The following is a 15,598-nucleotide window of genomic DNA, read 5'->3' on the forward strand; positions in this document are numbered from 1 at the left end:
TTTCTTCAATGGCCCACCAATTCTTTGTAAAAGTTCATTTGCTGATTTTTGTGCATACACTAACGCTTTCATGTATCTCCACGAAAAGAAATCCAAGGGATTCTTATAAATGATCTAGCTGGTCATAATTGAGGTCCACCTCAGCCAAGCCAGCTATTAGGAAATGTTTCACTCAAATAAAGAATAACTAGACCATAAATATGGACTTGTGCACCATCAAGTTGGAAATGTATATCAGTTCTTGTACTAAGTGAAACATCCTCTAATACTGACAGTTTATTTTAGAGAAGGTAACCATTACCTGAGTCTACCATTAAAACCACACCATACATTTAATGAAAAACTGTGCTGGAAATTAGTTTTAATGGCTTCACGAGGATTGTCATGATTCCAAAAATGTTTATTTTGTGTATTGTTTATTCCATTTTGTGCAACTGTTGCGTTTTCTGTAAATAACAGCGATGGAAGCACAGTTTTTGTAATAACCACTGACAATAATTCAGCCGCAGATTGTCATCATCACACTCTTCAAGACTATCCATATCGATATGTATAATGTCTGTCATACACTGTTGCATGGAATCTTCAAATTGTGCAGATAATCTAAGAATGCTAATAATTGAACTTCGTCCTAGCATATATTTAATTTGCTCATCACATTTGCTTCCTGTTCAGACGTTACATTAAATGTCCTACTTTCCCTTAGGTGTCAATGAGTATCTGCAAATCTTGTTGGTTAGGAATATTTCGATTGGATAATCTCCAACGATATTCTTTAACAACTCTCACAGCATTGCCATTACAAAAACCATAGATGTAATGAATGTCAGCATATTTCTAATTTGTAAACTTATTTGGCATTTGTATTTTATTACAGAACAAATCATTTACTAATTATTATCAACAGTTCTTAAAATCAGTGGAAACGAACTATTTAAATACACATAAATTACAAATTCACACTAAAGGTGTAATTTAAATAAAATTTTATACTGAAAATTCACACCTCAATAGCAAATACAGCACACTTAAGAAAGATTCTGAATCACAATCACAGCAATGTTTGAAGATTATGTTTGTTTAGCTTTGTCCTCTTGCAGATTAAATGCAGACTACTAATATTGTACAGCATTACAGCACCTCTAGTGAGGAATTAATGCACTAATTAAGAAATATAATACTGCAGGCAGATAAATAAATATTAGCTTAATTTTCTTGTTGTTTCACATGAAAGTACAACTAAATAGCTATTGTCGGATGTTGTTGGTAGGTTAACATACAATTTTCTCGGAATTAAATTCTCCATCAATGTAATCAATAGTTCTATTTATTTATTGACAATTTTACAGTTATTTTATGCCAAATCCTTCCCAGGATTTCAGTAAGGGTTCATTTCAGCAGAGAAGCATAAATTGGGGCAAAATCTTTTACTAGCCATAACTCATAAAGAAGCATTTTCAAACCCATGTTTATATGAACTTAATTCATTATTTTAATGACAGAAATGCACTTATGAAGTTTAGCAGAATCCAGGGGATACCAGTAAATAAAACAAGTAACAATGCCATGTGAACAATCATATATACAGCTACGTACAGCATATTTGGCTAGAGAATATAATCTCATATTAAATCATTTTTATAATAATTTCTAGAAATGCTATTACTCAGTTTCAATTTTTTTTCAAGAATATTTCATTTTTGGAATTAGAGGATAATTTGTTATCAATCTGTGTGGTGTATGTGGTGAATGTTACAACAGCTTCTTAAATTCTTTTTTTTACAGGTAGTAGAAAGAAGTAAAAATGTGTTTAATAAATTCTACTGCTTTCTTTTCAGAACACATGTTAAAAAACATTCAAATTTAGATGGTGAAACCTGACGCAGAAATCAAGTTATGTCCAATCCATTTTTATAAAGATTTAATTACATTATATCATATTTTTTCTTAAAAAAGGTTGTTTTTCTTTAACTATATTTGGAAAATAAATATTACAATTTTTTTTTTTACTAACTAGTGCCATGTGAACAGGACTACAAAGTACATGTTATCTACAAACTGCAAACAAAATGCTTCCTAACATTCCAAACAATATTTAAAAAATAATTTGGCAATCCCATTAAAAATTAAATGCTTGAATTAAATGTCAAGATTGTTTAGTAAATGAATCTGGCACAGTACTAACAAACTACTTATTTCAATTATAGAATTAAATCTGGACAACCAGTGTATGATCAGGCTTCATTGTTACACCACATTCCATTGCCAAACATTCTGGTTTCAGTGTAGTAATTAAGTTGGAAAATGATGAAATAATTAAGAAAATAACAAATAACATTACATTTTAAAATTCAATTATATATGGGAGAAGGGAAATTGTTACAACTCACAATTATTTTTTAATCATTAACTTCAAAAGCAAGAAATATAAAACAGTCAGCAAACAAATCATATCCAGTTTATCTATCACAGTTAATACATTTATTGAAATTCACTATAACTAATTTACAACTTGTTTCAATAACTCCCAGCTTTTTTCAACCCAGAAAAAAGTACAAGATTCTTTTTTTATAAAAATCACTGCTTTCAATAGTTTAAAATACAATTATTGCATAAACTCTGTTACACAAAACTATTGTTTCTTCTTCTTAAATGTGCACAATAAATATCAACAAAATGAGTTTAGAAATCAAAATTACCTAACAGTCTAACAAAAGTTCAAGAACTGTCAAATATAATATGCAGAATTTCATTATTCTATGCTAAATCCATATTTACATACCTTATTAGATTGAGAAACAGTAAGTTTAAGACCAAGAGTCTCCAACTGTTCATAAAGCAGATCATTCAGTTTATTAAGCTCAGTCAGCCTCACTTGCATTTTTTCTATCTCTTGTTTCAAACTACACTCTTGAGTTTCCCAACTCTGCTTGCCCAAATTCAAAGCTTCAACAGCTTTATCTTTTTCTGCTTCTATTTTTTTGTAATCATCTCTCAGAATTTCTAATTCCTCCTTTAATCCACTCAATTCCTAAATAGAATTTTAATTTTGAAACGAAAAATATTAAAATGTAAAACAAGACATTGTAATGAACTTAATAGTAGTCACACTTATCAAAAGAAATACCAATCTATTAACCAAATTTAACAATAAATCAATTTATAAAACCAAATACATTTATCTATTGTATTCTATACATTACAAATATTAAGTGAAAGCCCATATTATCTTAATTGGCATATCCTACAAACATTTTTTTATACTAACAATCAACCACATTGATATAAAAAATAATTATATTCACTACTGTAAAAAGAATAACCCTTTTCCAATAAATTTTTTTGTCTCTGAGTATGAGATTTTGAGTTGTATGTAATAAAATAGCAAATGTTAAATGACAACATAAGCATTACTACACACTTTATCACTGAGACAAACTAAGTCATAGTTTGGAAATGACCTTTCTCCACTATAATGACCAATATATATTATAATACCATACTTACTTTCCTGTTTCAAAATTATATTTCAGTAATTTATTTTGCCTAAAGGATGAACTTAATAAAAACTTTCAAATTCTGGCAATTAATGGTGAAAAATTTGTGGAACAGACATTTAAAAAACAGATCAACATTTTAGATTGTAAGACAATCAGTAAAAACACATCCATTATCATAATGTTTATCTCACAGAAGCTACAGGTACATGTAAATTTATCTGTAGCTTGTGTCACACAGTATCCAGTGTGAGGGCAACTACAAAATCAATCTTATTTATTACTACATGACCTCTAGTCTAGATTTTTTTTGGCCGATCAGCAGTATTATTAGCAAACTGAAAATGTTACGTTTTTCTTGGAAACTTATTAATCTTATTATTCCCCACCTAACAAAGGAAAGACACTCAATGGAAAATTACAGAGGGATAACTAAATAGAGGATATTTCTAAATTAGTTACACAAAAGTAACCTTTAATAATGAAAAAACTAAGTAACTTACAGAATTGTTTGATACAACACTGAATGCAGTATATCTTCAAATTTTACTTACAAATGTTCAGTTTGGCTACGTTTTGTAACACGGTGATCAGTCATCTGTAATCAGTTTCCTGCCAAATCCTATGAAGCATGTCTTGAACTATGGTGGCAACTGTTTGTTATCTGGTGGCGCAGCTTGTCAACATTTCCTGGAAGTGGGGGAACAAATATACTGTCTTTAATTAACTCCATATAGAGAAGTCTATTGGAGTTAAATCAGGCAATCGTAGAGATCATGAAATATATGGACAACTGCACAATGATAATGTGGTGGTGCGCAATCTTCCTGGAAAATGAATTCTATGCCCACATTCTGTTGTAACTGGGGCTTTAGGTAATGTTGGAGCATGTCCACATACAATATGCCAGTTACAGTTGACTTTGCAAAAAGAAAGGACCATAAATTTTGTGACAGCTTACAGCAAAAAATAACATTTACCTTACGCAAGTCTTGTACATGTTGAATTGTGTGACGTGGATTCTGCTCATCCCATCTACAAACATTGAGTTGATTCACTTTACTGATGGTATGGAAGGTTGCTTCGTCACTGAACCCAATTCTATACTGATAATTATCTTCAATCTCAACTTTGGTTAACATGTTTATACAAAACTCAGTTTGTTTTTCTTGACAGTCGATTAGCAATACTCTCCATACTGTAATCTAGGAATATTTAATTCTAACCTGGTGTGTCCTGTTATTTAACTGAACTATGAATCAATGTCTAACACACTTGTTCAATTGCCACTTCAGAAACTGAAGGTCTACCTGACCTGGCATCCTATATGATATACACAACCTGTTTCAATTAAACGATTATACCATACAATAACAGACTGTGTTTGAGGTAGTTGCTTGTGAAATTTAGTCATTAATATTGTCACCAAATGGAAGTAGCAGATTTCAATTCATGAAGCCATAAACAACACAGAGCATGCTCTGCACCAATACATAACTCCACGGTGTTAAAAAGGAATTAATCTTGAAGAAACACTGTAATCAGTGATTTAACAAACAATGCTGTAAGTTATTTACTTTTTTCATTATTAAAGTTTATTTTTGTCTAACTAATTTAGAAATACCTATATAAGATCAACTAGTATTCTGGAGGAAAGGTCATTTGTACATGCTATTAAAACATTACAATACGAGTTGTAAATGTCACAATAGCTTTTGTGTTCACTGCAAAGTTGCCAATTATAATAAGCAGAGTAATCTACTGAAAATGGCAATATTTAGAAAAAACCATAAATGAAGTATTTTAAAGAAGATAGGAATTAAACAAAAACATCACATAAAATATATAACAGTTACCTTTTGTGTGTCATTATGCTGAGTTAGCCCAGCGGCATATTTCTTTTCAGTGGCATCATGTGCCTCCTGTAATGTTTTAAGCTGTTCTAATGCATTATCTAATCTTTCTTTATTTTTACCCAACTCATCTTTGGTGTCACTTAATTCTTCTTTTTGTATATTCATTAGTTCTCGTAAACTGCCTACAGCTTGTTCTTTATTAGTAGTCAATGTTTTTACTTCTTCCTGTAATTTTTTAACAGTATTTTTCATTTCTAGTTCTTTTTCTTCCATTTCTTTGACTCTGAAACACAATGATCTCAACTTTAGAGGAATCTTAAAAATCATCTACTCATTGTTTCCAAAAAAAATTATTTTTAAATAATAAAACTTTTCTTTCTTTTAGAATTATATCTTCTAAATAAGACAATCATTTCTTGGAATAAAGTTTTTAAGAAATACAAGCACATTTAAATAAACGATTGGTTGGTTGTTTGCAACATTCTGGATGTTTTAAAATCATAAATTGAAAAGGGTTATGTAATTACTTAATCAACCAAAATAGTATACAAAGATTTATAAATTTTAAAAGAAAAACTTATTTCTTGCCAAGTTTATTGTTTCATTAACATAAATGATTTTTTTTTTAAATATATTGATTTATTATCAGATAACAAATTTTCTTTTAACTTGCTGGGTTTTATCCTAAATTTCGATAATTGATTTCTTGTTATAAGAATATATGTTAATTATTTTCCAACAATAAAATCATAATTCCCAATAAATAAAGATTATGATTAACCTGATCTGACTGCTTGTCAATCTTTTTTTTGTCAAAGGGAGGATAGGCTTCACTTATTTGATTGCAATTTCACCTTAAGGGTCAAAATCAGTATCTACATTTCATTAATAATTTGAAACGAACACATGACCATCAATGACAGAATCTTTGTTTCAATTATGTTGCAATGTTGTTCAAATGCTTATCTACTTCTGTTCAGTGTCAAGCAATAAGTAGATCATCAGATAAAAGATTTTTCTCAGCAAATTTTTATTAAAATATGAAATAAACTGATCTTACTGAACTCCTGGTATTTTATGGTATTTCCTAGTACATCACTCCACAAACTTGTTCACAAAGTCTGACAAGTTTCATTATCTATTGATATGTTTGGCCTTCACTCATAACTAATGCTTACAACATATCCTTCAACATATCCTTCATAAAAACAAGTTGTCCTGCAGCAAACTGTAATTATGACCTAGTCTCTGCCGAACACAAACTTCATGCATAGCAGTATGATTTTCTGACAGGTTTTTACTATGTAAAATTTCAGTCTTGATCTATCCTTCACAAAAATATGTTTGTCTGGATCATATTCAAGAAGAGATAAGATTATCTTTTAGAAGTTACTCTGCTACACAAAGTATTTTGGTGCCTCACTATCAAAAAATACATTTCTTAATTTTTTTATCAGAGTAAAAAAAAAACAATTTTTCTCTCTTTTTATGTGAAGGCTACAGCTGTAGTTTAACAACAATGATGCCTTTCCAACAAACAGTTTTCTACTTAACAACTGATGTTTATGATAAAGGTAATATAATTGAATAGATGCATTTTTTCATTTGAAAAGTTGGAGTTTCATAAAGATAATTTCAAGAAAGTTATTCAACAGTAAATGACTATAACCTGAGTCACAAATGACACAAAAGTTCATTCTAAAATTCAAATGTTTGTAAACTGGTATTTTATTTTAAAAGGTTGCCTTTTGAAAAAGTTATATTGCAGCAAACTTCAGACAGAGAGCTGCAAAACAAATATATTCAATATAAATATTAACTCATATTGAGAGATTTCAAGCAAATTCATATAGATTTCAATAAATAAAACTTTCCTTATGCAGCACTAGAAAAAAATTTAACAAACCTCACTGATGATTCTTCTTTATATTTACTATAAGCTTCAGTAACTTCAGCAAGCTGTTTTTCAGAAATCTGAGCCATATCACGAAACTCTTGAACATTTTTTTTGGATAAAGCCAATTGTTCTTTTAAGCTATTAACTTCACATTCTTTCTGACCTAATTGTTGTTCTAGTGACTTTGCTCGTTCCTCTACAAAAAATATTCAACAATAGATTTATAAAAATTGCCATAAATTATTTCACATCAATATTAAAAGATAAAAGGATAATGTTCATTTATTTGCACAGAAATAAAAAGTTAAGTTATACCAGAATAAAAAGTGGAATTAAATTATTTATGATGTTATTTAAAGTTTTCTAAGTGTGATGGTTTGTGTTTTGAATAATTTAAATCATGTAGAGGTTTTACATTTTTAAATACAACAAAAAGGGTAGGTGAAAATTATTTTAATTACCGTTTTCACAAACTATTTATAATTAAGTTTTGCAAGTAATACTAACTTTTAAGCCAGCAACATTTTTTTGTAACTATTAACAGCAGAGGTTTTTTTTTTAGAGAATGACTATGAAATATCTAGTGTCTTTGCTTCACAAACATTGAGTTTTACTGAATAATACAAATTAAAGATAAATCAAATATGACTTTCTGCGTTAATACTCATTATTCATCAACTCCTAGCGTAGCAATCATAAAACTGAATACATCTTAACATACAAATGAAACATCTAAACCATAAAGGAAAAATAGAATGATTCTTTAAACATTCTTTCTTTGAAGAACAATCTTATTACAATTCTTACTGTTTACATTTAAAACTGCCGTTAACATAATCTTAATTATGAAGCAGGTTTCTGCAATTTACTACAAATATGAAAGTAAAATTTTCAGCTACTTCACAACCTAACAAAACTGACTAAAAAAAATTAAAATCTACAATAAAAAAGTACAAACCAGTAGTCGGATCAGGTACTATTGTATGTTTTATTTCTCTCATTTTTGAATTAATACTGTCAATTTGGGCTTGTTTTTGTTGTAACTGTTTCTGAGCTTCTTCAAGTTCAGCACGTACTCTATTTGCTATTTCCAATTCTTCTTCTAGTCGCTGTTTTGCCAAAGCAGTTTGCTTCTCTAACAGATCCATTCTTTCTCTAAATCTGTCCTGTTCATCCTAAAAGTGAAGTATAAAAATGAATTTAACATGTGACAAATTTCCTTCAAAATACATATCATACCATCCATTATAAAGAAATATCATAAAAGTTTCCTAGTGTTCCTATAATTAAACAAACATTAGTATTGTAACAAATTATCTTAAAGGGATTAAATTATCTAAGTAATGCATAGTGAAACAATAAGTTTCAGATTTAAAAATAAATTTATTGGACAGACATGATTAGGGAGCTCTCTTGCCTCCATGCAATATTGGTAAAAGATTTTATTAAATTATCTTGTTTTATCATGCATTTGTGAAATTCACTAATTTATAATTTTTTCTATCATTAATAAACATTTTATTAATTACTGTCTTGGCATAGAATCTAATCATCAATTTTTCTGTTTTTTAACAATGATAATGGGTAATTTAAGAAAACAAATTATTTAACAGTAGAGGAAAATTTAGTGTTAAAGAAGTAAATGTGTTGTTGGAAGAAAAAATTATATTTCAGGGGTAAAGGACTATTAACCTTAACCTTTTCTGATCATGTAGCCAATTAAACTGGCTATGTACGGCGTCAGTTTTAAAACGCTGTTACAAAATCATTTTATATGGTATCTAAGGTGGTTATTTTGTTTTATATTCACAAAAAAATCAGTTTTATTACACAATTTGAACGAGGTTTATACGATGTAAAATGTTTTATTTAGACTAGAAAGAATATGACCATTTTTTTCAGAAATGTGCTTGTGTGTGTGTGTGTGTGACTCGTGTATTATAATTGCTATGAGGGTTACAGATTTATTTATTATTTACAAAAATAGCTTATTATATTAGCAACATATCGATGTATTGAAACACATAATAAATTATGTTATACGGCACAAACAAAAAAAAAAAAAAAAAAAAGGTTGTCATAAATAAGTCACTTTTACTTGAGGTCTAAAATATCTTTTCTGACAAAAGATATCGGTAAATATGAAACACAACGATTTGTAATGAATTAACAGTATACAGTAAAAATTGTTTTTTGTCAATCTGAATAGCCTTTTAAGTGGTGGGAATTTTTATAAAACATATGTGATTTATGACACGGGTTTTTCATCATATTTTGCCCAATTTTCAACAGATTTGCCTGAAAGTATTATTTTTAAAATCAGCAAACTATGTTTCATAAAGACAAACAAACAAAAATTGCTAATAAAAAACACTGTAGAAATGCGCAAAAAAATCCTGCAATTAAATTATCATAATTTCTGTACTGTTTCAATTTGTAACAGTTTTTTTTTGTCAGAATCTGTTAAATCTCTTTAATATACTGTAATTTTTTTTCACAAGAGGGTAGCATAAGAATATGAAGGGAGGCAGCAATCAGATACCAACATATTTTCGCAGAGCGCTAATCAACCGCGGATCATTGTGATGGGAAAAGGTTAAATATTAATATCAATGAAGACATCAAAGATTATTTGATGTTTAAAGGTATTAAATACAGTAAAGAAATTTTAACACTCATGTGGTATTCAAATATTTTAGTGAGCATACTGATTTACATTTACCCAGATATTAAAATAAATCACTCTCATCCTTTGAGTATAAAAAATTACTAAATTATAATTCGTGCTAAACTCGATAAGTCGGTCCCCTCTTTCATTCCTTTTGCCCAGCCCATATCACCCACAATAGTTCCTTCCTTGCCTTTTCCAATCTCTAACTATTATTAAATTTTTATCCCCTTTTAAGTGTTTAATTACATCATCAATTTCTTCGTATACACACTCCAGCTCATCATTATAATGGACACTTGTAGGCATAGACATTTTTTTTTTTTTGTCTTCAGTCATTTGACTGGTTTGATGCAGCTCTCCAAGATTCCCTATCTAGTGCTAGTCGTTTCATTTCAGTATACCCTCTACATCCTACATCCCCAACAATTTGTTTTACATACTCCAAACATGGCCTGCCTACACAATTTTTCCCTTCTACCTGTCCTTCCAATATTAAAGCGACTATTCCAGGATGCCTTAGTATGTGGCCTATAAGTCTGTCTCTTCTTTTAACTATATTTTTCCAAATGCTTCTTTCTTCATATATTTGCCGCAATACCTCTTCATTTGTCACTTTATCCACCCATCTGATTTTTAACATTCTCCTCCAAACATACACTTTCAAAAATCTTTTCCTGACATTTAAATTAATTTTTGATGTAAACAAAATATATTTCTTACTGAAGGCTCTCGTTTAGCTTGTGCTATTCGGCATTTTATATCGCTCCTGCTTCGTCCATCTTTAGTCATTTTACTTCCCAAATAACAAAATTCTTCTACCTCCATAATCTTTTCTCCTCCTATTTTCACATTCAGCGGTCCATCTTTGTTATTTCTACTACATTTCATTACTTTTGTTTTGTTCTTGTTTATTTTCATGCGATAGTTCTTGCGTAGGACTTCATCTATGCTGCCGTTCATTGTTTCTTCTAAATCCTTTTTACTCTCAGCTAGAATTACTATATCATCAGCAAATCGTAGCATCTTTATCTTTTCACCTTGTACTGTTACTCCGAATCTAAATTGTTCTTTAACATCATTAACTGCTAGTTCCATGTAAAGATTAAAAAGTAACGGAGATAGGGAACATCCTTGTCGGACTCCCTTTCTTATTAGGGCTTCTTTCTTATGTTCTTCAATTGTTATTGTTGCTGTTTGGTTCCTGTACATGTTAGCAATTGTTCTTCTATCTCTGTATTTGAACCCTAATTTTTTTAAAATGCTGAACATTTTATTCCAGTCTACGTTATCGAAAGCCTTTTCTAGGTCTATAAACGCCAAGTATGTTGGTTTGTTTTTCTTTAATCTTCCTTCTACTATTAATCTGAGGCCTAAAATTGCTTCCCTTGTCCCTATACTTTTCCTGAAACCAAATTGGTCTTCTCCTAACACTTCTTCCACTCTCCTCTCAATTCTTCTGTATAAAATTCTAGTTAAGATTTTTGATGCATGACTAGTTAAACTAATTGTTCTGTATTCTTCACATTTTTCTGCCCCTGCTTTCTTTGGTATCATAACTACAACACTTTTTTTGAAGTCTGATGGAAATTCCCCGTTTTCATAAATATTACACACCAGTTTGTATAATCTATCAATCGCTTCCTCACCTGCACTGCGCAGTAATTCTACAGGTATTCCGTCTATTCCAGGAGCCTTTCTGCCATTTAAATCTTTTAATGCTCTCTTAAATTCAGATCTCGGTATTGTTTCTCCGATTTCATCCTCCTCAACTTCCTCTTCTTCCTCTATTACACCAGTTTCTAATTCATTTCCTTCGTATAACTCTTCAATATATTCCACCCATCTATCGACTTTACCTTTCGTATTATATATTGGTGTACCATCTTTGTTTAACACATTATTAGATTTTAATTTATGTACCCCAAAATTTTCCTTAACTTTCCTGTATGCTCCGTCTATTTTACCAATGTTCATTTCTCTTTCCACTTCTGAACACTTTTCTTTAATCCACTCTTCTTTCACCAGTTTGCACTTCCTGTTTATAGCATTTCTTAATTTCCGATAGTTCCTTTTACTTTCTTCATCACTAGCATTCTTATATTTTCTACGTTCATCCATCAGCTGCAATATATCGTCTGAAACCCAAGGTTTTCTACCGGTTCTCTTTATTCCGCCTAAGTTTGCTTCTGCTGATTTAAGAATTTCCTTTTTAACATTCTCCCATTCTTCTTCTACATTTTCTACCTTATCTTTTTTACTCAGACCTCTTGCGATGTCCTCCTCAAAAATCCTCTTTACCTCCTCTTCCTCAAGCTTCTCTAAATTCCACCGATTCATCTGACACCTTTTCTTCAGGTTTTTAAACCCCAATCTACATTTCATTATCACCAAATTATGGTCGCTATCAATGTCTGCTCCAGGGTAAGTTTTGCAGTCAACGAGTTGATTTCTAAATCTTTGCTTAACCATGATATAATCTATCTGATACCTTCCAGTATCGCCTGGCTTTTTCCAAGTGTATATTCTTCTATTATGATTTTTAAATTGGGTATTGGCAATTACTAAATTATACTTCGTGCAAAATTCTATAAGTCGGTCCCCTCTTTCATTCCTTTTGCCCAGCCCGTATTCACCCACTATATTTCCTTCCTTGCCTTTTCCAATGCTTGCATTCCAATCTCCAACTATTATTAAATTTTCATCTCCTTTTACGTGTTTAATTGCTTCATCAATCTCTTCGTATACACACTCTACCTCATCATCATCATGGGCGCTTGTAGGCATATAGACGTTAACAATCGTTGTCGGTTTAGGTTTTGATTTTATCTTTATTACAATGATTCTATCGCTATGCGTTTTGAAATACTCCACTCTCCTCCCTATCTTCTTGTTCATCACGAAACCTACTCCTGCCTGCCCATTATTTGACGCTGAGTTAATTACTCTAAAATCACTTGACCAAAAGTCGCCTTCCTCTTCCCACCGAACCTCACTAATTCCTACTATATCCACATTTGTCCTACCCATTTCCCTTTTTAAATTTTCTAGCCTACCAACCTTTTTCAAGCTTCTAACATTCCACGCTCCGACTCGTAGAATGTTATTTTTTAATTTTCTGGTGACCCCTTCCTTAGTAGTCCCCACCCGGAGATCCGAACGGGGGACTATTTTACCTCCGGAATATTTTACCAAGGAAGGCGCCTCCATTATTGCTATGTGAAAATGCAGAGAGCCACATTTTCTTGGAAAAAAAGCAGCTGTAGTTTTCCATTGCTTTCAGCTGCGCAGTACTCAGAGATAGACATTAATAATAGTTTTCTGCTTAGGTTTTGAAATAATCTACTCTCTTCCCTATTTTTTTTGTTCATTATGAAACCTACTCCTGCCTGTCCTTTATTTGAAGCTGTGTTAATTATTCTAAAATCACCTGACCAAAAGTAGTTTTCCTCTTCCCACCGAACCTTGCTAATTCCTACTACATCTACATTTATCCTATCCATTTCTCTCTTTAAAAATTTTCTTTTTTAGACTTCTAACATTCCATGCTCCAACTCGTAGAATGTTATTTTTTAATTCTCTGGTGACCCCTTCCTTAGTGGTCCCCACTCAGAGATCCGAACAGGGAATTAGTTTACCTCCGGAATATTTTACAAAGGAAGGCGTCTCCATCTTTGTTATATGAAAATGCAGAGAGCCACATTTTCTGGGAAAAAAAGCAGCTGTAGTTTTCCATTGCAGTACTCAGAAGATTGAGTGACATTCATATAGCCGTCATCCTGACCTACGCCCTTAACAACTACTGAAAGAGCTGCTGCTCTCTTTCAGGAATCATTCCTTAGTCTGGCTCTTAACAGATACCTTTCCGACATGGTTGCACCTTCGGTCCAGCTACTCTATCATTGAGCACTCAAGCCCCTCACCATTGGCAAGGTCTCATGATTCATAGAGGGAGGTTAAAATTATATCTAAATCTGTGAAATTAATATTAATTATAATACACAGGAACTATCAAGACTTAAGAAATTACATACCAGTTCAGAAATGCAAATCTTTAATTAAAATACATAAGAACTATCCTGGTCTTAAGAAATTACATAGATCAGTTGAGTAACACAAATCTTTATTTAGACTAACTAAAAAATTACAATTATTTTAATTATGCTAACTGAAAATTGTAATTTTCCACAAAATCTTCAATATCGAAACCACGACTTGAAGAGAGTATCTTTATTAACTACATTTCATAAACATACAATTTAGAATGTGCAATTGCATTATTAACTTGTTCCCAAAAATTATTAACAATACCTGCAATCTATGACGTAAAGCTGTGCATTCTTTATTGGCCTCATCAAGACGTGATTCTAATCGTACTTTTCCTTCAACTTCTGAACGTTCCATACTTGCTTTAATGGTATCAAGGCTGGCTAAAAGTAATTTCTGACCTTGCTGTTCTCTTATTAATATTTCTCTTTCTTTACTTAATCTTGCTTCAGATTCTTTTAAAAGTTGATGTTCTTGTCTCAAATTTTCTAATAAAACTTCAGCACGTGAAAGTTTAGTGTTAGCATTTAGTGCTTCCTGAAAAAAAATGACAGTCATTCAGAAAAAAATATTTATTTTGTAAGGATATTTAAAGATCTGAATTTAAAATATTTTTTAAACATGGGTCACAACGTATGTTATACATAGCTGAATAAATTTTTAACAGGGAAAAACTATTTTATTATTTAATTATATAAATGTTATATTAATTTATCTTATTCCAGTGGTTTTTATTCTATCACAAACAACTAATTCTGATACAAGATAGAAAGTGTTTGCCAATATCAAATTCAGGAAGTTTAGACTACTCATGTTTTTATCTTTGTTGACAGTAGTGCAGCCTTACTTTTTCATATTACAAAATATATCCTCTTCTCAGAGGTTACTTTGCAGACACACTGCTTCTTAAGACCTTAAAAAATTCACATCCTCTCTATATAATAACCATTCATATAGGTCAATCACCTTCTGCATTGTAAAAATGTTAGGGAAAAAATTTGTTCTGACTAAGCTGCAGAAATGCAGACATACAATTGCTATATAATTCTGCTAAAGCCACCTCTCAGGAAATATTTATATTTAACTACACACAGTTCAATAATTTAAATGCTTTGTAAACATATTAAAATCACCTTATTTATATTTATTATGATTGGTTAAAGTAATGAAGAATAGTCACTAGAGTCATACCCAGGGATTATCAGTAAGAAGTCTAATTGATACTGACAACACAACTGAATGAGACTATAGTGATAAAATTTAAACCAATGTTACCGGAACAATAGAAAAAATACTCACATCTCTAAAGTGCATAATTGACTGTTCATGTTTTGCTATAATGCTTGTGTAACTATTTATCTTACTTTCCATAGAAGCAATTTGTGATTTGTAAAGGTTAGCATTTGCTTGCAAGGTTTTGAAATTTTGTTGAGAATATTCTGATTTTGCTAACAAATCACTAATCTGTTTTGATTTCTTCTGGGCATCAGTACGATAACGTTCTAATTCTTCATTTAACATTTTTTCATTGACAGATCTTTCTTTACGGTAATTATCAAATTCTGAACGAAGAGAAGTCAATTCACTTTGTCGCTCGTGAAGTTTTTTATCTAGCTAAAAACAAAAAAACAAA

The 15,598-nt window shown here is 30.8% G+C and overlaps 1 protein-coding gene across 4 annotated transcripts in view; it reads right to left on the bottom strand.

The window, feature by feature from the left end:
* Positions 1-15,598, bottom strand: part of Mgtor (nuclear basket protein megator) — a 122,720-nt gene that overhangs the window by 64,549 nt on the left and 42,573 nt on the right. For all 4 annotated transcript variants that reach the window (XM_075368199.1, XM_075368201.1, XM_075368200.1 and 1 more), the window contains exons 13-18: positions 15,265-15,579; positions 14,230-14,502; positions 8,209-8,425; positions 7,260-7,446; positions 5,354-5,636; positions 2,783-3,031 (exon numbers count right to left, since the gene is read on the bottom strand). In XM_075368199.1, the coding sequence (XP_075224314.1) occupies positions 2,783-3,031; positions 5,354-5,636; positions 7,260-7,446; positions 8,209-8,425; positions 14,230-14,502; positions 15,265-15,579 (1,524 nt within the window). The remainder of the gene's footprint in view (positions 1-2,782; positions 3,032-5,353; positions 5,637-7,259; positions 7,447-8,208; positions 8,426-14,229; positions 14,503-15,264; positions 15,580-15,598) is intronic.

Source organism: Lycorma delicatula, chromosome 6, assembly GCF_047948215.1.
Source record: "Lycorma delicatula isolate Av1 chromosome 6, ASM4794821v1, whole genome shotgun sequence".
NCBI classification, from domain to species: Eukaryota; Metazoa; Arthropoda; class Insecta; order Hemiptera; family Fulgoridae; genus Lycorma; species Lycorma delicatula.